Source organism: Coffea eugenioides, chromosome 6, assembly GCF_003713205.1.
Source record: "Coffea eugenioides isolate CCC68of chromosome 6, Ceug_1.0, whole genome shotgun sequence".
Classification (NCBI taxonomy): domain Eukaryota; kingdom Viridiplantae; phylum Streptophyta; class Magnoliopsida; order Gentianales; family Rubiaceae; genus Coffea; species Coffea eugenioides.
In genome coordinates, this window is record NC_040040.1 from 16946731 (window position 1) to 16969819 (window position 23089).

The 23089-nt window shown below is 38.1% G+C and overlaps 2 protein-coding genes and 2 pseudogenes across 2 annotated transcripts; 1 reads left to right on the top strand and 3 right to left on the bottom strand.

Moving 5' to 3' along the window:
• Positions 1-1305: 1305 nt before the first annotated feature.
• LOC113773714 (polygalacturonase inhibitor-like) lies at positions 1306-2361 on the bottom strand. The gene has a single exon (XM_027318339.1). It carries the CDS (start codon positions 2359-2361, stop codon positions 1306-1308), a length of 1056 nt encoding a protein of 351 aa, XP_027174140.1.
• A 2105-nt stretch (positions 2362-4466) lies between these two features.
• Positions 4467-5294, bottom strand: LOC113775482 (annotated as a pseudogene).
• A 368-nt stretch (positions 5295-5662) lies between these two features.
• Positions 5663-6664, bottom strand: LOC113773716 (annotated as a pseudogene).
• Positions 6665-21374: 14710 nt separating this feature from the next.
• Positions 21375-22552, top strand: LOC113775821 (polygalacturonase inhibitor-like). The gene has a single exon (XM_027320840.1). It carries the CDS (start codon positions 21386-21388, stop codon positions 22388-22390), a length of 1005 nt encoding a protein of 334 aa, XP_027176641.1. The 5' UTR covers positions 21375-21385; the 3' UTR covers positions 22391-22552.
• Positions 22553-23089: the final 537 nt, after the last annotated feature.

Sequence of the window (23089 nt, forward strand, 5' to 3'; positions counted from 1 at the left end):
AAAAAAAAATGTTGAACATATGGAGGGTGGGTGGCTTCCTAGGTTAATTAGCGACTTATATTCAAAGTTTTTTTTTTTCATTTTTTCAGCTCTTGTTTCGTGAACTTGTCTCCATAGACGTCGGGTGGGCTTTCTCTTGTAACATTGTCACTTTCAAGTCTTTTACCTTCTTTTTAGATATAAAATTTTTATTTTTAGTATGTCATAAGCATGAGAAATAAGGGTAGAGCTAGATGCTTGAAGCCTCGTCAAATATTGGATTTTAGACTATGTATGTGGTAATATCTGAATTCCTCCTCTTTTTTTTTTTTATTAAATTACATAATATTGCTGATATAGCAGTAAATTAAATTCTTTAAGTATGTTATCGTACGTGGATACTTGATGCATGCGGTATGCATTTGGTGTCATGTTGTTCTTGTTCACAAGACTACGCACTGCCCATGACACACTAAAGTTGTAATGTCTCTTTTTTTTTTGGGTAAATTTAAAGCTACATTAATTGAATACGTTTGATTTTATATTTTGAATGTTACTGTTAATTATTTAGTTTTTTCATGTGAATCATAATTAACTTCTTAGTTTAAGTACTTAATTTTTTATATGCATCGTAATTAATTTCTTAGTTTTATAAATTAAAGGGTTCAATTGTAATTTGCACCCTTGACTATTCAAGCATCGGACTTTGCACCTCAAATTTTTAATTCCAGCAACTAACTACATTCAACTTTTGATTTTCAGCAATGCACTACAATAATCCAAAACAGAATTCTTCCGACCAATAATTACTAAAAAGACCATTACAACCCTTCCTCTTCTTTTAAATCAAAATGCCATTTTTATCAGGATAGGGGCCAAATCTCACATAATTAAGGCACAGAAAAATAATCTACCAAATAAGAACCGAAGTAGAAGCTAGGTAATTGGGGAAATTAAAAGTTTAGGGAGCAAAGTTCAATTTGCAGATAGTTGAGGGGTACAAAGTGCATTTAATCATAAATTAAAATAAAAATCTTCTTAGTATTATTTTCTGTACAATTAATGGTCAATTTTAGTTCGGAAAGTAAATGATTGAGAAGATTAAAAACAGAAAAAGTTTGATTTTAGGTCTGAAATTTGAAGTCAAATCACTCCATAGGAGCACTGCAAACTGCTTCTGATGGTGTACCTAATACAAAAAGGCATCGTATTAATCTTATCAACTTATTCAATGCCGTACAAGCACTTGCCGTCCCATGATTATTCAAGCTTTATATCCACAGGCATTTTCTGCAAATCCATTTTCATTTCCCAAATTTGAAGAAATCAATTGCAGGCAGGCAAAGGAGCACCACATAAACATCTATTGTTGAAATAGGTCAAGTAACCAAAACTCTGCAGCTTTCCACCTCTAGGAATCTGACCACAAAGGCTGTTGTAACTAACATTCAAGCCCCCTAAATTCAATTCGGCCAATCCCTCTGGAAGTCTTCCAAATATGTTATTATGGCTCAAGTCCAAATTCACCAAGCTGTCTGGAAACTCGATCTTTGAAAGATTAAACGCAAATAAGTTCCTCGACAAGTCAAGAGACATTATAGACTTATCCTTGCCAAACAAGAATGATGCATCACCTTCAAGCATGTTTCTTGACAAGTCAATCCGAAATCGGAATTCAAGGTTACCAAAGGACTTAGGAACTGGACCGGTGAGCAAATTGTGAGAGAGAAAAAGATCGGTAAATGTTCCCGCGAACCTCCCAAAGGAATCAGGGATGCTTCCAGTGAGTTTGTTGTATTCTAAGTGAAGGCTGAAGAGTCTAGGGAGCTGAGAGAGTGAAGGAGGGATTGAACCTTTGAGATTATTGTGTGACAAGTCCAAGACGCCAAGGTTCTTGAGCTGGCTAAGAAAGGAAGGAACAGGCCCTGAGAGATTGGTGTAGCTGATCCTGAGGAAACTGAGATTATTGAGCTTGCTAATGGTTGATGGGATTTCTCCTCTAAGATCTGGGATTTTTCTTAAGACTAATACTTGGAGTGAAGGGAGGCTGCCGACAGCAGGCGGAATGTGGCCGGAGATGTTGCCGTGGAAGATGCCAAGAGCAATTATTCGGCCAGTATTCTGGTCACAGGCCAAAGCATGCCATCTGCAACAGTCTGTATCTGGATTCCATGAGGCCAATTCATCTGGATTGTTTAAGGCTGCTTTGATTTCTAGTAGGGTTTTCTGGTCTTCTGCATTACATGGCTCAGCCCTGGCAGCGAGATAAAGAGATGGTAAGGCGAGAAAGAAGAGAAGAGAGGACAGAATGGCTGTAGATATTGTAGAAGATGACTTCTTCATTTCTGGTATGGCATCTAATAAGACAATATGGAGTAGCATTTATGCTACAATGTTGATAATACACGTATAGCACAATTATCTCCTTCATTGCTTTCATTTGCATGTTCTACCAAACACTTCTGTCTCTTACATGTGTATAACATAGAATATGCACTACTTGTTTCAGGTGCATCACAAAAAAACATGCAGAAAGATTGCTTGCCCTACTCCAGGCTCGTTTGTTGCATGGGATTGCATTGCATTCAATTTTTGAACATATCCCCTTTTTCTCTGCCCGCTTTTTAAATGCCATCATTCTCCTAGTGATTAAATTTTTTTTTTTTGAAAAAAAAATCTCATTTGTTTTTGAAAACTAGCTTATTAATATTCAAACTTTATTTTAGTATTTGTGTGACCAAATGTGGCGGTTAATTATGATTAACGTAGTTGTTTTGATTCTACAATTGTAGGTTACATTTAACATTGCAAATAAAAAAAGTGTTATAAGACCGGATTAGTCAATCATGTCAAAGTAACAATTCCTTGTATTCTTAGAGATGTGCCATTGCCTCTCCTGACCCCTTACAGGTATTAGGGGTAGTGGTGGGCTTGGGATCCAAAGAACGAATAGGCAGAAGAATAGGTTAGGCTTATGTATAAAAGAAGCCCATCGAAAAGAAGTAATGCTAGATTGCTCTTGCACAATGGATATAGGAGCATTTTCTCAAGCTTTTCTTGTGGTGTCTTGTGGGCTAATATTCATTGTTTTTGGTGGATTCTTACTCTTGGACCACTATTAAGCAATGTTTTGTTTCGTTTAACTTGCCATTAAGAAATATGCAAGAGTGCGAGAAGTATTTTTTTTTTTTTTTTTTTTTTTTTGCTTTTTGCACAAGCATAGGTAAAAGACAGGGTTAACAGTACACTTTTACCTATAAATATCCTTCTGTACTTGTGATATTTTGAGAAAACTTGGCTGATCGCAATGCTATATATAACAAATTTGATGACCGAACTTTTTGTGATTGTTTTTTCATTTTAATTCAAAAAATTGCAAAATTTACTTACAAATTCATCATTTTAGTCCAAATTTTGAGTTTTCATTCAACCTTGTAAGTTGATTACCTTATCCTTTTCTCTTTTAGTTATATCCCGGGTAAAAGAGCCGATGTCATTTTGCATATATAACATGTGGACAATTGCCATGATGTTCTTATGGTTCATTATCAATTGAAAGAAATTATTACTTTTCCCCATTACGAACTTCTAAATCTCTTCTAACTCCTAAAGGCTTATGTTGTTGTTTAGTGGATTACAGACTTTGGGTAAATTCTTGCCTTCTCCTTGCTTGAATGTTAAAATGTGCAGATAGTTATTCCTTGAAATTTAATAGGGCCACCATGGGTCCGAGATTTCGTAGATTTTTGCACCAATTAAATTAAAAAAATAAAAGTATTAAAGAAGAAAAATTTGTGCATAATTCAAGCGCAAGAAATAAAGAATAAGACAAAACAAAGGGAAAAAAGAACATACAAATCAGAAGAGAGAAGGGACACAAGACAAATATTGTCTTTTGGTCTCGAGTCAAAACTTCTTCTTTTATTGTACGCAAAAATTTCTTGATCTTGTTCACTCAAATTGATATCAATAAATCCCATTACAAGGTATTGCTATACTGTAGAACTCAAATTTTTTGGGTTTTAATGGTAACAACACCCAGAATATAGAATTGAAGGGTTCAAAGAATCACACATAGTCACACACAACTATGTATAATGGAAGATAAGAAAATGAACGAGTCAAACTCACAAAAATTACTAATATTCCTATCAATACGAACATCTCATGACAATAAAAACCAAAGAGTAGTCTTTAGGACTCTCTTAATAGAATACTCTACATAACACCCTATTTTTAATCTGCTAATTAAATTCGTTCCATTATTTAAACTAGGAGAACTTGAATCCAATGAAAATTAATTTCTATACTTGGATTATTTGCCAACATACTCGATTCATTCTCACAATCTGAGTTCTTCCTCAATTCAGACGACTACTTGCAGCCGACAAGTATTATTGTATAAATCTCTCGATCTCAAATTGAGATAATTAAATCCCGTTCCAAGGCCCTGGATACCCCCCAAGCATTATCATTGTCCAAGTTCCTCATTTCTTGCAGGCCGGCATGGGATCCCCACACAAACACTTGTTGTGGCAATAAGAATTGAAATCAAAACTCTGCAGCTTCCCACCTACAGGAATCTGACCACAGAGCCTGTTGTAACTTGCACCCAAAAATCCCAAATTCAATTCAGTCAGGCCCTTTGGAGGGCTCCCAAAGATCTTGTTATGGCTTAGCTCCAAATAGACCAAGCTATCTGGAAACTCCATATTTGAAAGATCAAACTGAAACAAGTTCCTGGACAAGTTAATGTTCTGTATCGTCTTGTTCTTGCCAAACAGGAATGATACATCACCTTCAAGCTTGTTGGGCGATAAGTCAATCCACAATGAGACGTTCAAGTTCCCTAAAGACTTTGGAACAGGGCCAGTGAGCATGTTCTGGGAGAGATAAAGATCAGGGGCACTTCCTGCAGGGAAGTTCCCAAAGGATTCAGGAATGCTTCCAGTGAGTTTGTTGCAGTCTAAATGGAGGGCTCCGAGGTTAGGGAGCTCAGGTAGTGAGGGAGGGATTGAACCAGTGAGGTTATTGAATGATAAGTCCAAGAAATTCATGTTCTTGAGCTGGCCAAGGAATGAAGGAACTGGCCCTGAGAGATTAGTCCAGCTGAGTCAAAGCAAAGCGAGATGAGCCAGCTTGGAAATGGAAGATGGGATTTCCCGGCAAAGATTTGTGAGTTTTCTGAACTCAAGCATTTGGAGATACGGAAGGTCACCAACAGCAGGTAGGATTTGGCTGGAGATGTTGCCGGAGAAGATGGTGAGTGCACTTACACGGCCAGTGTTGAGGTCACAATCCAGACTGTACCAGAGCCGACAATGGCATTTTCATCTTGCAGCAACACAAATGTACTGATGAGGAAACTGTGTAACTAAAACAGTACTATCAAAACGTAGGATAGTAGTTTGTTGCAGCATCCGAGGGATTTATGTATGTAGCTGAGGCAAAACGACCGCAAGGAGGTCAATTTAGTTTACTAACAAAAGAAAAGGAGGAATAAGGACCAATATCTAAATTCGGCTCAAGACAAATTATTACTTCAATCTTCTGCTTATATTCGTACATGTATCTATTCCTATTCAAATCCAAATTCTAAGAAGTAAAACTCTAAATACATCTTATTACAGGGTGCAATGCAACGATAGGCTAGATGTTTGATGTCACTGAAATTTGATATCCCTCACTTGCAGGCTGGAAGAGGAGCACCACACAGGCATCTGTTGTGGAAATAAGTGTAATTGTCAAAGCTCTGCAGCTCCCCACCTTGCGGAATCTGACCACAAAGGCTGTTATAACTCACATTGAAAAACTGCAGGGTCAGTTCTGTCAATCCATTTGGTAGACTACCAAAGATCTTGTTATGGTTCAAGTCCAAATTCGTCAAGCTGTCTGGAAATTCCACTTGGAAAGATCAAACTCAAACAAATTCCTCGACAAATCAACAAAATGTACTGTCTTGTTCTTGCCAAACAATAATGATGCGTCACCTTGAAGCTTATTGCGTGAAAAGTCAATCTCTAACGTGAAATTCACGTTGGCTATAGACTTTGGAAGAGGCCCGCTCAGCATGTTGTGAGACATACAGATCAGGAGCAGTTCCAACGAATTTTCCAAAGGAATCAGGGATACTTCCGGTGAGCTTATTGCGATCCAGTCGAAGGCCACCGAGGTTGGGGAGATCGAAAAGCGAGGGAGGGATGGAACCAGCCAAGTTGTTGAATGACAAGTCCAAGAAAGTGAGGTTCTTGAGCTGGCCTAGGAATGAAGGAACAGGCCCGGAGAGATTAGTGTTGCTAAGTATCAACTGTTTGAGGTGGACAAGCTTGGAAATGGCTGATGGGATTTGGCCTGTAACATTACTAAGTTTATGAAATATCAATATTTGGAGATCTGTGAGGTCTCCGATTGCAGGTGGGATCTGGCCAGAGAGGTTGCCTGCCAAGACGGAAAGAGTAATCACACGCCCAGTATTAGGGTCGCATTCCAAACCATACCATTCACAGCAGTCTACTTCTGGAGTCCATGAGACGAAGTTGTAGCGATCAATAAATGCTGCTTTGATCTGTAGCAGGGCTTTCTTGTCATTTGAGTTGCACTTGGCTTTGGCACCAAGAGACGGATATGGTAGAGATAGGAATAGATAGAGAGACAGGAAGACAACGAATCCAACTGATGCCTTCATTTTACTGATTTGGCAATTCTTGCTTGCTACCTAAACAAGAAATGATTGTGATATATATAGTCTTCTAATGGCCGCTTTTCAGACTATGCACATTATGCATTTTTAAACAAAAAATACGCCGTTACGAATTCATATTTTATCATTCAATGAAAGTTGAACGTTTTTCTTGGGATATGGAGTATGGACCGGGTGAGCTGCACCCAGTCGTCCATAGCAGACCCCCTCAGGTTGAACATCTTGCTTACAGATATACAGGTAAGCATGTAAGCCTACTCCCACTTGATATCTTGATTCAATCCAGCAAAGTTGTTCTCTTGTCTGCTTTGTAAATGTGTATACACATGAAACTTCAAGCAGACACGGATAACGAATTGTAAGAAGATTCTTTTGCCATACGTCTAGTGGATCGGATATGGGTTTCTACACTAGTCAATTTCAATTGTAAGCATGGTGCAAATACTACTATAATTTAAGGTAGACATTAATATAATAACGTAAACATAAAAAATATAACCAATTTTGTCTCTCATAGAAATTTGTGTCTCTAAACAGGGATGCATGTATTCCTATCATTTGTAAAAGGAATGCTATGTGGTTTGATGTGGATCCCTTCACTTTCAATAAAAATTAGACCAACAAGTGTCCCAAAACGAAATAAAAAATTTAGGATTTAGAAAGAATATTGATAAAGACCACTGCAATTTAACTAGTAAACATGCACTCATCCACAAGAATGCCCCCAACCCTACCAAAAGGAAAAAGAAATGAGGCCATTACCACTTGCATCTTTTTTATTTGTTTGGCCTAATTACTATGCAAATACGCACACAAATCGTTGTTTGCACACTATTTGATGCCAAATATGCAATCACTTTCAGATGTTAAAAGGTAAGCATGGTCATTAACATGTAGGTTGGAAATGCAGAAGGAAACGGGAAATCTCTACGCGTCTGCGACTTGCTGCTTTCAATTCAAATGATGAAATGGACGAATAGACAAGTGAAAATACGAGTGGAGGTTTCGGGCTTCCCATATCTTCCCACGCTGGACTGCTTCCAATCATTATGGCATCCGCTGTTTTGGACCTTCACCAACTAGAGCTGCCACAAAAAAAGGGGCTAAGTTCCTGTTTGGATCGTGGCCTCGTAGGTCAGGGATTCAAATCCTACTTATAGTGAAAAAAATTTAAAAAAGGTGTCAGCGCACTCATTTGATCTAATCAGATTTGTATATCTGCTAATCTCTTTCACAACGTCATCTTAGAATAAAATATATCATGTTATACAAATGTTATTGGAAAAAAAAAAATAGAGCAAATCTATTGGCTTTTGTGTTGGGAGTGGTCTAAGTTGAAGTCCTAAAACCGTGGCACGTCTTCAGGTAATATTTTTCAAAAACTATTTTTTTCAAATATAATAATATACAAATAAAAATAATTTCAATAGTATCTCATGTATACAATATATTAAAAATAATTTATAAATATATATAAAAAATAAAAAAAATAAATTCTACAACATCTTCCACTTATCAACTACCACCCGCCACCACCACCACTATTGCCACTACCCCTTTCGTCCTTCCCTCCTCCTCACCCCTCTTTCTTCTTCCATCTTCCTTCTCCCTCTTCTTCCCTCTCTTCTCTTCTCCTTCCCTACCCTTTCTTGCCCCTCCCCTCCCCCCCCCAATCTGGTCGTGGCTAGATCGCGATGAGAAGGCTGCAACCTGGTCAAGGCTAGATTGGGGTGAAGGAAAGAGGTGGGGTGTGGTAGGGAAGGGGAGAAGGAAGAGGGAAGGAGAGGGAGAAGGAAGAGAGGCGAGGAGGTAGAGGGAGAGGGAGGAGAAAGAAGGAGGAAGCCAGGAAGGGGGTGGTGGTTATGGATGATAATGTTAATTTTTAAAAGATACTTTAAAAATTTTTTAATTATAAAAAGTATCTCAAAATATATTTTAAAATTCCTCCCTAAACACTACAACAAACATTTATGGTAAAAGTTTTTCATATACATTATTATAGTAAAATATTTCAAAAACATCTCCCAAAACAGTGTGAGAACCCGTAATTTTTCCCAGTTTCTAGGTTTTATTCGGGTTACTAGCATGTTTTCTGCATTTTCTTTATTCAAAAAGTTTCTAGATAATTTTTATGAGTAAATATAGTTTTTAGGTGAGTTTTCTAGTATTAGTTAGGTTTTAAGAAATTAAGAGTGTATACCGGACGTGAGACCCACTAAGGCAAAAAGTTCAGAAAAATTCGGCCAACTAGGTTAAGTTTTGGATACTGGGTTTAAATTATCGGGTGTTAAGAGATAATTAGAAGTTACCAAGTGGATTGATGTAAGAGGGAACAAAGAAATATGGATGCATTAACTAGGGTGACAAGTATCACCATATGATTAGTTTTCACTTTTTGAACACTATTCACCCTTTTACCATTTGGTTAAAATAACTCAAAAATTGACCAAAAATCACTCAAAAATTAGCTCCTTGAAGCCGGCCCTCTCCAAGAAAGAAAGAAAGAAAACTCTCCAAGTTCTTGCTTCCATTTAGCTCAAATCCATCAAAACAACCACTTAAACTTGCTTTTGTTCCATAAAACCTCTTCATTTAGTGTTGGTGAGGTGATTGGTGAAGTTGTTTGGAAAGCTAAGGTGACTAGTTGCTCTCTCTCTTGTGTTGCTAAGGTGAGTTGTGAAGGAACCCCTCTCCTCCATCTAATGATGTTTAATTCATGATTGGTGGTAGTTTAAGATGTAATTTTATGGATTATATCTTGATATTGGTTGAATTGGTGAAGTTTTATAATTATTGGTGATTTTTTTGATTTCATATGATTATTATTATGTGGTCATGTATGATGATTGGAAATGATATTTAAGGAAGTTAGAAGGTGGAAAAAGTGGTTAATTGCAGGAAATTTCTGTTTTGGAAGGAAAATTGGAAAACTAGGGTTTCATGTCCTACATTCTAACCGGCACAGTATCTCATAGTTAGAGGCTGAATTGGCCTTGGGTTAAAACATGAAAGTTGTAGGGAATGATATTTTAGAGATTCCTACAAAATTTTAGGTCAATCGGAGGAACGTAGCTTGTGAAAAAACTGAATTACCCCTGCTTCCCTGTTTTTACCCGAACTTGAGAATTGCTTCTGTAATTGGTTATTTTGGTTGGGAATACTTTGGAATTGGTTGTTGAGGTTTTCTGATGAATTGTAGCCGTGTATCTTAGGTTTTAGATGGCTTTGGAATTACTTGATTTGGACTTAGGTAGCCTGACTTATGATGTTTGAACCAGAATGTGGTTTGTGAACCTGTGTTTTACGGTTCTGGGTTAGTATTTTGCATTTTTGACCTGGTTACACCTGGAACTGGACAGAGTAGCCTTCTTTAACATTGTAACCCTATCTCTTAGCTTTGAAACGGTGTATCTTGCACCTCCATCCGATAATCGTAGTGTCAATGGTACCAAAACCGCAAAATGATGTCAAAAACTATTTTTTTTGGGTTAGAGCTTATTCCATTTCCGGATTTTCCTGGTTTACTCTAGTGCTTATGTATTCTTATGGAGCTTATTTTGGTGGTATTGGAACTTGGTATTCAGAAAAATTGACAGGTTGTCGAAGCCTGTGCAATAATAAAACCTGCTCAAACTAAAGGTAATTTCTGTAGATAGTGGTAAGCAGGGTCGAATCCACAGGGACTGGGAGTAACTGTTTCTTTTCAAGTTCACAGTGACAAGGGGAGTGTTTTTATGCAGAAGGTGACAATCAAAGAAATTCAACTAAAATATAAAAAGCTACTAAAAATTACTAAAATCAAATGAGTGATAATTAAGGATCTAGCCAAGGAATAACTTCAGCAATGGTTCACCTAGTTGATCATTGAAGCAAAGGCAATTCCAATTATTCATCAATAAATAGGTTATAACTACCAAACAAGCGATGGCAGTCAACCCCTCCTTACTGTGTCGGTGATCAAGGTACGCCCGTTAATCACTGCTCTAATTGAGAAATAATCCTAGGTACGCCCATAGAATTTAATTCCCCAATTGCCTTACGTATTAGAGGAGCCCTATTCTAACCAAATAACGCACTACCAGGGTTATTTTAGATTAGCCCGCGTATTCCCCTGACACAAACCTAATCATGCCAGTTGCCACTATTTAAGAGCAGTTAAACAATTACGGATTTAATGCCCTAATTGACAATAGATTATCCAATCAACTAATTATCTGGATCCAAGACAATCAATTAATTAAATAACCATAAGCATAGCAACCAAGAAATATGCGGATACCAATAAATAAAAGGAAAAGATTAAATTAAAACGATCTCACAATTTCTAGGCAAACCAGAGCCTCAGTTATCCCTTGACTAGACAAAGGGATTTAGCTCATTGCTGATGAACAAAGCCCACAAGAAATTGTAAAGAGAGCCGCGGCCATTGTCACGGATATTTGGAGAATTCAATTCGCAAGAACTAAAGGGGAAGAAAAGTCAAAGCTATTCCTATTTGCTCCTGACATGCGCAGGGAAGTTCTAATCAAAAGCTTCAAAAGGAAAATCGCAAGCTAAGCTCCTCAGCAATCTTCATACGTAAGAAAGAAACTAGCTAACAAGAACTAAGAAAAAAGTCAACAACTGCGGCTAAGCTACAAGACGGAAAGCTCTCCAATGTGCGGCGGCTCCCCTTCCGGAGAGGAAGAAGAAGACCCCCACTTCAGCCCTTCGTTCCCCCTTTTAATGCTGCGCTCTGCGAATTACCAAAAAGGACTTGTATCTCCTTGTTCCAAAAATGCCCTGGATGCCTGCTACTTGAACTCTTTCCTGATAACTGTCAAATCGGCACTTATTATGGTATTTTCGTTCTACTCCCTGAAATATATGTAAAATACTAAAAGTGAGTAGAAACTAACAATTAATCCAGATTGGGTCAGGTAATAGGAGAAATTAATAATAAAATAAATGATAAAATCGCAACCTATCAATTTCCCCCACACCTAAACCATGCTTGTCCTCAAGCATGAGAACAGTAAACAAGTACTAATATTTGACAATGGTCATTGCTCCATCTACCATATTGCCAAAATACCGGGAAAAATATATATCAAGCATGAGTGATCAAGATCCAAGAAACATCACTTCGGTTAGCTTCTAAACCACAAACTCCTCTAATTTCAGGTTAACTAATCTAAGAAAAAGGAATGACGCACAACATTTATCAACAAATGGTCCAACTATTAACCAAAATCTCAACATTAAATCCATAATTCGGCAAGCTGACTTTTATTACACACTAACACAACCTTCACTTTTTTTTCATGTTTTTTCTATTTTTCTATTCTTTTTTTTCTCAATAGCAACAAAAGACTTAGTCGCTAGCCATTTGAGCCTTTTGACGCGAACTCCAACATTGGCCAGATGAAGGAGCCCGGTTACTCAGCTTCTATCGCCACGTGACCACGTACTCATAGGAATTACTACTTTTTGACGCGAGAATCGACACTTTTGGTGAAGATCCCCGGTTACTCGGTAGTAAATACTAGCGGAGTACAGTCAACTCTTATTCACATCCAAATAATACCAAAAATTCAAAATAACACAAAAATCAAAAGGAACTTTGCAGCTGCTAGTCTCATTTTTAAATATGGAGAACTAAGATTAATAACCGGACCAATTCACATGAAAATGCCAACAATCATTCCCTATGCCTAGGAAAGTTAACCAAAAATTATAAGAGCTACATAATCACTGATATTCACCAAAGGAATGCTCTTGGATTCAACCACATTAACTCGACACATTTTTATTATTAAAACTTGGCAAAAGTATAAATAGAGGCAATAATCCAACATCAAACTTTGGCATCACTTATGAGCTAATCATTAAAAATGAAGAAAGAAATTGAACGAAAGGTGGACAAATAGCAAATTAAAAATAAAGAACTAGTATAGCTGTCCCCCCCCCACACCTAGATCCTACATTGTCCTCAATGGAGGAAATAAAGCAATTAAAGTGAAAAGGACAACGAAACTTCCCTCTCGAGTAGCTAAGGGGTCGGCAGGAATGGCGGAGGGGAATCGATGTGGTGAGACATCAATTCAACCAGCAAATGCAAAACTCTGTCCACCCAAAATCTCAACAAAGTCTCCAATAATGTGCTAAATCCAGCAATATCAGTTCAGGACTTCAGTAATAGCAGCGCAGTCACAAGCCCTTGGTAGTCAATCAGATCTCTAACCAAATAGAGTTAACAAGTACTCGCACCCTTACCATTGGTGCAAATCGCAATTCAAGTTCAATGAGAGTTCTATAGCAGAGCAGATCAGTAGTAAAGCAATAGCCCCAAGTATTAATCTAGTCACAAGAAAGATTCTAAACCTCTAAAGAAGAGCAACAGGCGACTAGAATTCTAATGAATAGAGCAAGTAGAGGAACCGTAGGTGGGAACCCAGTCCACCGAAGTCAATAAACAAACCCAGGAAACAAATAAGTCCGCAAATGAGTCAACAAATTGCACAAATGATCGGACCAAAATCACAGACACTGTTCCTCCAAATCAGTAATATAAACCAACATCCAGAATGTCCTCAAAAACTCGATTAAAAACTACTAATGCCAACAAGGAATGCAGTTACCGAATTAAATCAACCAAAATTTCAACAAACACCACCCTGGCCGAGAGTCCTTCCAATTATCACAAACAGCTGCGAAAATCCAACCCACCCAAAAACTAAACGATTCCCCCCCAAAGCTCTGAACAAATGGCCCCAGCACTGTCCCGTAGCAAGAGGCCAAGCAGTAAACTATATAAGTAATAATAGCGCCGCAATTGGGCAAGAACAACTTAATCTTAGGCATTCAGATTCCAATCAACCAGCCCATAGAGTAGAATGAACCCAAAATAAGCAGCAATTCCAAGTGAAAGCAGGCCAACCAGTACCACTGGTGGAAATAACCCAAATATGCAGGGACCCAAATAGCACCGATTAACACTGAGAAATTGGGGAGCAAGTGTCAAATACCTCCATTGGTACTACTCCAGGCGACAGACAGAGCAGCGGCGGCGCGCGTCTCCAGCAACGATGGCGGCAGCCTGGACAGAGCGCGCGTGGCTGGCAGGAAGAGCTGGGCACCGTGAGAGAGCGGCGGTGGCTCGCAGTGTGGCCGCGGCTGGAGCGTGAGGTGAAGTGGCGGCTGCGCCGGCCACTGGAGTCGCGAGCCTTTTCTAGGAGTTGCGTGGAGTTGCGGGCAGGAGTGGAAGGCGGCGGCGCCAATGTGGGCTGGTGGAGCGAGCGAGAGGTGGCCGTCCGTGGGCAGCAGTGGTGGCGCGGCTCTCAGTCGGCGTGCGCAGAGAGGAGGGGAGTAGCGGGGAAAGAAAAGAGAAAGAAAGAAGAAGAGAGAAAGAAAGAAAAGAAAGAAAAAGAAAAGAATTCTCATTTTTTTTTTTTTAAATTTGGAAACCAAAGCTACGATGAAAAACTATGCCCCCTTTTTTTTTCCTTTTTCCTTTTTTTTTTTTTTTTTTTTGAATCCTTACCTTTCCCGCGAACGTGACGCGGGCACGTCAAGAGAGCAAGAGAGCTCCCAGAAGTTTCAGAAGTTTCTGATCGTGAGTGTCCTGCACATCACCACGCGGGCACGTCATGAGGGCAAGAGAGCTCCCAGAAGTCTCAGAAGTTTCTGATCGTGAGCGTCCTGCACATCACCACGCGGGCACGTCATGACTGAAGGGCACCTATAAATCAGCAAAAACGAAAACTGAAACCCAAAATCAGTCGAATTCAAGGAAAAACATATTTAAACTAACAAATAAAATCAAACAAACAACTAAAAGAAATTGGATTGCCTCCCAATGAGCGCCTTTCTTTAATGTCTTTGGCTAGACATTATCACGTTTTGTTCATGGAGGATAAAATCGTGTGGCTCGTCTTAATGCTTCATCCTCTATATAGTCCTGATAACCCTCGTAAATAGAATAATCCTTGAGCATACGAGCTACGGGCTTCCATGGACTAGTAAATGGCGCCAAACAAGTCAACGATAAGTTGAATTCTCCGTTCACTCCTCCCTCGCTTGCAGTTATTGGTTCAAGATATCTTGCCATCGCCACTCTTAATTTATTCCTGTCATGAAATTCAAAATTGTCTGGTATAATAAAGTCAATTTCATTAACAGGAATTGAGAAGTAAGAGTCAGGAGAATATTGATGAAGGAGTGGAGGGGATGTCACCACATTTGGAGATTGTTCACTGGATTCATTCACTTGAATGGGTTGCGGTTGGGGTTCCATTTCTTCCTTTTCGGCTTCTTTTTCAACTGCATCTGTAGATTTCTCATTTTGACACTCTTGCGTCTCCTCATCACTAGTCAAGCAAGTTGCACTCTCATTTTCTTCTAGATCAACAATGGTTTTCAAGGGCAATTCTTCCATTTGAGAAGCCCATCGATTTATTCTGGATGTCAATTGACATAGTTGATCTGCCAGATAACTCATTGCATCCTTCGTCATCTCATCCCTCATTTGTGTCTCCTGTTGGAATTGGTATGTGTTAGTAGTTATTGGTTCAACTATTTCTTCAAAATACATACCTGACAGAGATGACGATTCTTGAGACTCATACTGCTGAAAATTCATTGGCCCCGTTGCATAATTATAATTGGAGTCATCCCACCATCCTTGATCATACCCGTTTGGATTAGGGTCATACCACGTTTGAGACCAGGGTGAAAAATCTCCGTAATTATTGAATGGGACACTTAGATTATCTTGATATTCGGGGCACATACCTGTTGAATGATCCCTGGCATAACAAATTTTACAGGTTGCAGCAGCCATTCTTTTTCTAATAGAGTTTACTGCCTCTGCATATGCAAACTCAGGAAAAAAACAAATCTTATCGCCTTGCCCGGAAATAAAATCCAATACATCACCAAAATACGGAGTGTTAGAAGCCATAAACTATATCAAAAAAAAAATATGAGAAAAATAAATAAATAAAAATAAAAACAAGATGAACTCAAAAAAGAAACAAATTAATCTGGCACCAGTCCCCGGCAACGGCGCCAAAAATTGACAGGTTGTCGAAGCCTGTGCAATAATAAAACCTGCTCAAACTAAAGGTAATTTCTGTAGATAGTGGTAAGCAGGGTCGAATTCACAGGGACTGGGAGTAACTGTTTCTTTTCAAGTTCACAGTGACAAGGGGAGTGTTTTTATGCAGAAGGTGACAATCAAAGAAATTCAACTAAAATATAAAAAGCTACTAAAAATTACTAAAATCAAATGAGTGATAATTAAGGATCTAGCCAAGGAATAACTTCAGCAATGGTTCACCTAGTTGATCATTGAAGCAAAGGCAATTCCAATTATTCATCAATAAATAGGTTATAACTACCAAACAAGCGATGGCAGTCAACCCCTCCTTACTGTGTCGGTGATCAAGGTACGCCCGTTAATCACTGCTCTAATTGAGAAATAATCCTAGGTACGCCCATAGAATTTAATTCCCCAATTGCCTTACGTATTAGAGGAGCCCTATTCTAACCAAATAACGCACTACCAGGGTTATTTTAGATTAGCCCGCGTATTCCCCTGACACAAACCTAATCATGCCAGTTGCCACTATTTAAGAGCAGTTAAACAATTACGGATTTAATGCCCTAATTGACAATAGATTATCCAATCAACTAATTATCTGGATCCAAGACAATCAATTAATTAAATAACCATAAGCATAGCAACCAAGAAATATGCGGATACCAATAAATAAAAGGAAAAGATTAAATTAAAACGATCTCACAATTTCTAGGCAAACCAGAGCCTCAGTTGTCCCTTGACTAGACAAAGGGATTTAGCTCATTGCTGATGAACAAAGCCCACAAGAAATTGTAAAGAGAGCCGCGGCCATTGTCACGGATATTTGGAGAATTCAATTCGCAAGAACTAAAGGGGAAGAAAAGTCAAAGCTATTCCTATTTGCTCCTGACATGCGCAGGGAAGTTCTAATCAAAAGCTTCAAAAGGAAAATCGCAAGCTAAGCTCCTCAGCAATCTTCATACGTAAGAAAGAAACTAGCTAACAAGAACTAAGAAAAAAGTCAACAACTGCGGCTAAGCTACAAGACGGAAAGCTCTCCAATGTGCGGCGGCTCCCCTTCCGGAGAGGAAGAAGAAGACCCCCACTTCAGCCCTTCGTTCCCCCTTTTAATGCTGCGCTCTGCGAATTACCAAAAAGGACTTGTATCTCCTTGTTCCAAAAATGCCCTGGATGCCTGCTACTTGAACTCTTTCCTGATAACTGTCAAATCGGCACTTATTATGGTATTTTCGTTCTACTCCCTGAAATATATGTAAAATACTAAAAGTGAGTAGAAACTAACAATTAATCCAGATTGGGTCAGGTAATAGGAGAAATTAATAATAAAATAAATGATAAAATCGCAACCTATCATTCTTATGGAGCTTATTTTGGTGGTATTGGGACTTGATTTATGACTTGTAATTGAGTCTTATTGTGCTTATTTGAATATGTTAGGACGTGACGGTGGTGCAAGACGCTCTTAGGCGGAAGTACATGAAATATCATTTGCTTGATTGGTGAGTGTACCACTCACTTGTTGTGGCTTTGGTATATGTGAATTTGATGCCTTGAAGGCTTGTTTGCTGCGTTGAACTTAATTAAGTGAGGGTGTACTTGATCGCCCTCACCCATTTGGTATCTCATATGACTGTTTACTATTTTACTGCAATGATTGAATGATACCTGAAATTCTGAATTGGTTCATGAATTTGGTGTCGCTTGAACGAGTATCCAACGACCATTACTGATACGACTGAGCTTAACCCCATTGGTAGTCGATTGGATCGAGCCGGCGAGGGCTTGGTCGTGAAAATTGACGAGCCATGGGGACTGTTATATGGAATCTTGTAGTAGTGAGACTCTTGATTCCGGTATACTCGAGTATTACCAAATTGCTAGTGTTTGGAGTTCGGGTCCGGTAGGGGTATGTTGGGTGGAAGGAATGGAAGTAAAGTGGAGCCTACGGTTGGTTACTCTTAAACATTGACGGAGGGTCAATGAGGTTCGATCAAGAATGCAAACGAGGAAAAGGGCTCTTGAGAGCTGCCCGTATCCTTTTATCACCACTATTGATGTGTGCCTTTGCTTACTTTTGCTTACTTTTGATGTATTGGAATGAAAAGCTTGATGCTTATATGAACTTGGTTGCTTGAATGGTATTATTTCACTGGGCGTAAGCTCACTCTATTCCTTTTGTTTTCCTTACAGGAAAATAAATACTTTTGGACTGGATTTGATAATTGGTTGCCGAATTGAGCTAGATGGACATATCTTTTGTATAGCTCCTTGATTGAAACCCTAAATATACTTTTGGGTCCGTTTCTCTTTTGATTTGGCAAACCGTACATGTATCCACTTTGGAATAACTTTTGTATGCCACTTTGGATTGTAAATGTTTAATTTCAACATGTAAATATTTGCTTGATGTTTGATTGGGTTTTGACGTGTCGGTTACTATTTATGGCCGACTCTGGTTTCATTTTTTTTTTTTTTGTGATTTTGACTTGTTTACGCGCGTTTGTAAGTTCCGGAACGTATTAGATTGCTCTGAACTGAACCGTTAGTCTTGGCGAGAGTTGGGCAGGCAGTTCGCTAACCCCTTTGGTTCGCCTTAGGGGTAGGTGGGGCTGTCACAAACAGCTAATCCAAATGGTGCTTTTATCTTCCCATATTCATTGTCCGACACTATTACAGGGATAACCTTGACCCTATAAAAGGGCCAAAGTTGATTACTGCAAATTTATGTATCAAAGGTCAACAATATTTGATTTGTGTGCAAATTAATTCACTAATTTGTCAAAAGTTAATAGTCTGAGGTACTACAGTTGTTAAATGATGGTTTAGAGGGAAAACTGCCATGCGTAATCAATAGCTCAAGTAAGTAAGCCAAATGAAATTAATTAATTAACCCTCGTTAAAATTAAATTTGCGATGGCATGGATCCTTTTTTCTTTTTTTCTCCCATTTCAGGTGGGGGACTGTAAAGACATGTACCTGTCTAAAGTGTAAATCACCCCGGTTCTTCATATTTAAATTTCGTGAATCCACATACTCTTCAATAATGATAGTTTTTTTAAGCAATATTGACTATATTTTAACTTTAAATGTATCACCGTTGGCCTTCCCGTGCAAGTATTTACTTAGCTCCAAGAAAAATAAGAAGTGCTTCAAGTCGAGGCAAAGATGGAAGTATCTACAATCATTAATTTAGTAAATCTTAAAAATTATAGATTTTTAAAATAATATTAGAATCAGTGAATTAAATCTTCATTAATCGTGTGAACTCAACCATCAGAACTGAAAAGTGCATATTAAATAGGAATAATTTTAGAAACCTTCCCTGAGATTTTTGACAATTGCAATTACCTCCTTTAAGGTTTGAAAAATTACACTTATCTCCCTTAATGCTACGAAAAGACTATGATAACCTTCACAAACTTTACAAATTTTAAATGAAAATGAGTTTAAAGGAGAAAAATATATTTTTTTAGTAATACTTCTTTAAACTAAAACTGTAATGTCATCTAATCATCATACTTTATTCTCAATTTTTATGGCTAGATTTATTAATCAATTTACAAAAACTCAATCAATCAATTAGGAAGACTTTTGTTAAAATACAAGTATCTTCAAAAATTACTTAACCAATAAAAAAGTCCAAAGTACCAAAAAGGAATGCTTTCAAAATATGACTTAAATTTTCCTACAAAAAACTAGTTTCAAAATGATATTGGATAGTTGACTTTTTCGTATATAATTTGTTTTACATGTAAAAGAGGAATAATATTGGATATTCATTGATTTTTTTCCTTACATCATCAAATGTTACCAAGACTTTCTAGGGAGGTTCCGTAATTTTTTAAATCCTAGGAGAGGTGGATGTAATTGTCAGAAACCTTTGTAGAATTATCCCTATTAACTATCATAACATGATGTCACGCATGACGTGTTAAGCATTTCACTTTTTATTTTCCAGTAAATAAGTGATCATTAGCTAGGATTGGTATTGATACTTGCATCTTGACAGGGTTTACTTAATGAAGATCCAAAGCAGCAAAGTTCCGTAATGATTATGAGAAGATAAAGTATGCCAAAGAAAGCTAAAATCCATTTTTGACTGGCCCGTCCAATTCAGCCCTTTTTATTCAAAGCAGCGAGTCATAGCCGCGTGGCAGCTTCCCTTTTTGCTCTGAATTGCCAGCTTGCTATGATGGATCCTATGCTTGTGTATCTTTTAACATCTGATAGTGATTGCATCGGTTTCGGCATCAACTAATTATTGTAGCAGAACACTGACTTAGAGTTAAAGAATAAACCCTTGACGGTTTTGGGTCAATCTACCCAGATAGCACATGTTTCGCTAAAAAAAATTCAAGAAAAAGTAAAATAGAAAAACTGTTTTGATTGAATGACGAACAGAGAGATTTACTTTTATATTCATTCTGCATTCTACGAGGAGTATAATATTGTACGTGCACATTCTTTTTTTTTTATATAATAATTTATTCTACACCTATTCTTATTTCTACTCTAATCTATTCTAGGGGAACTTAACTAGGCTTATGAAAAGATCGACGGAGATTAAACCACCATCAAATTAAACGGGTGTATTACACGCTGTCTGAATTTTTTGGAGAGCCAATACCGTGGCATCCTATTCCACCAAGCACCAAGCCTTAATGGCTTAATTGGACTGGTGGTTTGTCTGTGCACATTCATTCATCGAAGAATTGTATCATCGCAGCCAGTGTCAGGGAAAAGCAGTTCAGTCAAACTCGGAAACATTAAACTAGCCTTCAAAAGTTATCCTACGATCTGTTATCCATGTCTGCTTGACCTTTCCTCATATGTAAACCATCTAGATTTTAGACAAGGAGACATATTGTTTAACTGAATCAGACCCCAGTTAAAACATATTTCTTATCTACGTCAGGATGTGAGTGAAAAAGATGTTCAATATATGTTTCTTATCATTCGCTGAATTGAATGATGAAAACGTAAATTCGCAAAACAGTAGTAATTGCATAATGGAGATTGCAAAATAGGATAAGTGGGACGCTCTCTTCAGAAATCTTATTCTAGATGAACTACTTGATAAGTCCAGTAGTTAGTATTTAACCAGTTTGATATTGTCAATTGTACAAACAAGAAACCCCATAATCTTATTCTTTTCATGGATAAAAAATCAATTACCTGACTTGAGATAAAATTTTCATTGGCCAGGTAGTTGGTCTAGATTCAGATTGAAAGATGAACCGATTTACTTGATACTCGAAGGGAATTCGATTTGGTAAGAATTCAATCGAATCTTATTCGCCAACTAGTCAAGCTTAATTTGAACAGTATTTTATATTCGATAACTGATCTCAAATTCACTAATTAAAAAAAACTCAATCAACTTTGATTCGACAAATAAACAAATCAAATTTGATCAAATTTTCAAAATCGTTAAAATAATCAAATAAGTTTGAACACTAGAACGTTGGATTTGATTAGACTTGTTTACATCCCAGACCAGATTGAGATAAAATGCTTATCCACTTGCTGACATTGTCGTGTGGCAACTGGCAAAGACACTAGACTCTATATATATCAGAATTGGTTATTGTTAGGCAGTGCAAGACTGGCTAAACCAATCAATAATGAAGTCCTCAGTTGGATTCATTCTCTTCCTGTCTTTCCATCTATTCCTATCTCTACCATATCCCTCTCTTTCTGCCCATGCCAAGTGCAACGTACATGACAAGCAGGTCCTACTAGAGATCAAAGCAGCATTTAACAATCCCTACCACTTGGCCTCCTGGAATCCAGATGTAGACTGCTGCGGATGGTACGCTTTGGATTGCGATCGCAACACTGGGCGCGTGATTGCTCTTACCATCTTCGCAGGCAACATCTCTGGCGAAATCCCGCCTGCAGTTGGAGACCTTCCATATCTCCAGAACTTAATGTTTCATAAACTTACAAATCTCACAGGCCAAATCCCATCAGCCGTTACCAAGCTTGTTCACCTTAAAGAGCTGACAATTAGCTGGACTAATCTTTCGGGACCGGTGCCTTCATTCCTTAGCCAGCTCAAGAACCTCACCTCCTTGGACTTGTCATTCAACGACCTCACTGGTTCCATCCCTCCTTCGCTTTCTGAGCTCCCTAACCTCCTAGACCTCCACCTGGATCGCAACAAACTCACCGGAAGTATCCCAGATTCCTTTGGAAGGTTCGCTGGAAATACTCCTGATCTGTTTCTGTCTCACAACATGCTAAGTGGCCCTGTTCCAAAGTCCTTAGGCAACGTGAATTTCTCTATTCAGATTGACTTTTCACGCAACAAGCTTGAAGGTGACGCATCATTCTTGTTTGGCAAGAACAAGACAATACAATTTGTTGATTTGTCGAGGAATTTGTTTGAGTTTGATCTTTCCAAGGTGGAATTTCCAGACAGCTTGACGAATTTGGACTTGAACCATAACAAGATCTTCGGCAGTCTACCAGTTGGATTGACTGAATTGAACTTGCAGTTCTTCAATGTGAGTTACAACAGGCTTTGTGGACAGATTCCGCAAGGTGGGAAGCTGCAAAGCTTCGACAGCTATAATTATTTCCACAACAGATGTCTGTGTGGTGCTCCTCTTCCTGCCTGCAAGTGATTTCTGAGAAATCCATGGCAGGGACATCAAATGACATCAGTCATCTAGCCTTTCATTATGTTGCATCCGAGAATAAGATGTATTTGGATTGCGGTTTATATGTTAGAATTTGTATGTTTAATATGTATGCAAATATAAGCTGAGGATTGAAGTTAACTTGAAGAAGAGGAGGTGAGATAATGTTAGTAAACAACTACCCCTGCGTCCTTGCAGTTGCCTCACTATCAACGCAACAAAAACTACTCTACTACATTTTGATAGTATGTTTTATTTACAGTCTCTTCATCGCTATATTTGCGTCGCAGACAATATGAAAATGGCATAAAAATAAAAAAGAATTGCAGGGTAATCTGAGTCAGTTCGGATTAGTGAGTTTTTGACATCCGAGTTTTCATATACAAGTTTATAGTAACACACTCTAAATAATTGCCAGCGCCACACCCGTATCCTCTACCCTCCACTCTCCTAAAATAACTTGAAAATAAAGTTTACTTTTCTTTAAAATTTGTGTCTTTAGTTTCTTTTATTTCAAATTCATTGTCATATTATCTTATAATCATAAGTGATTAATGTAATTAGAAGGAATTGAAACAGTAATCAAAACTGAAACAAAACCATTATCAGAAGTTCTAGAACAGTGGAAATAACTTTCCCTAATCCCCCCGGAAGCTGGAGCTCAATTTCACCTTTCAAAGCAAC

Excerpts from the sequence above, each read along its gene's own strand:
- LOC113773714 (XM_027318339.1), bottom strand. The coding sequence starts at position 2,361 with ATGCTACTCCATATTGTCTTATTAGATGCCATACCAGAAATGAAGAAG.
- LOC113775821 (XM_027320840.1), top strand. The coding sequence starts at position 21,386 with ATGAAGTCCTCAGTTGGATTCATTCTCTTCCTGTCTTTCCATCTATTC.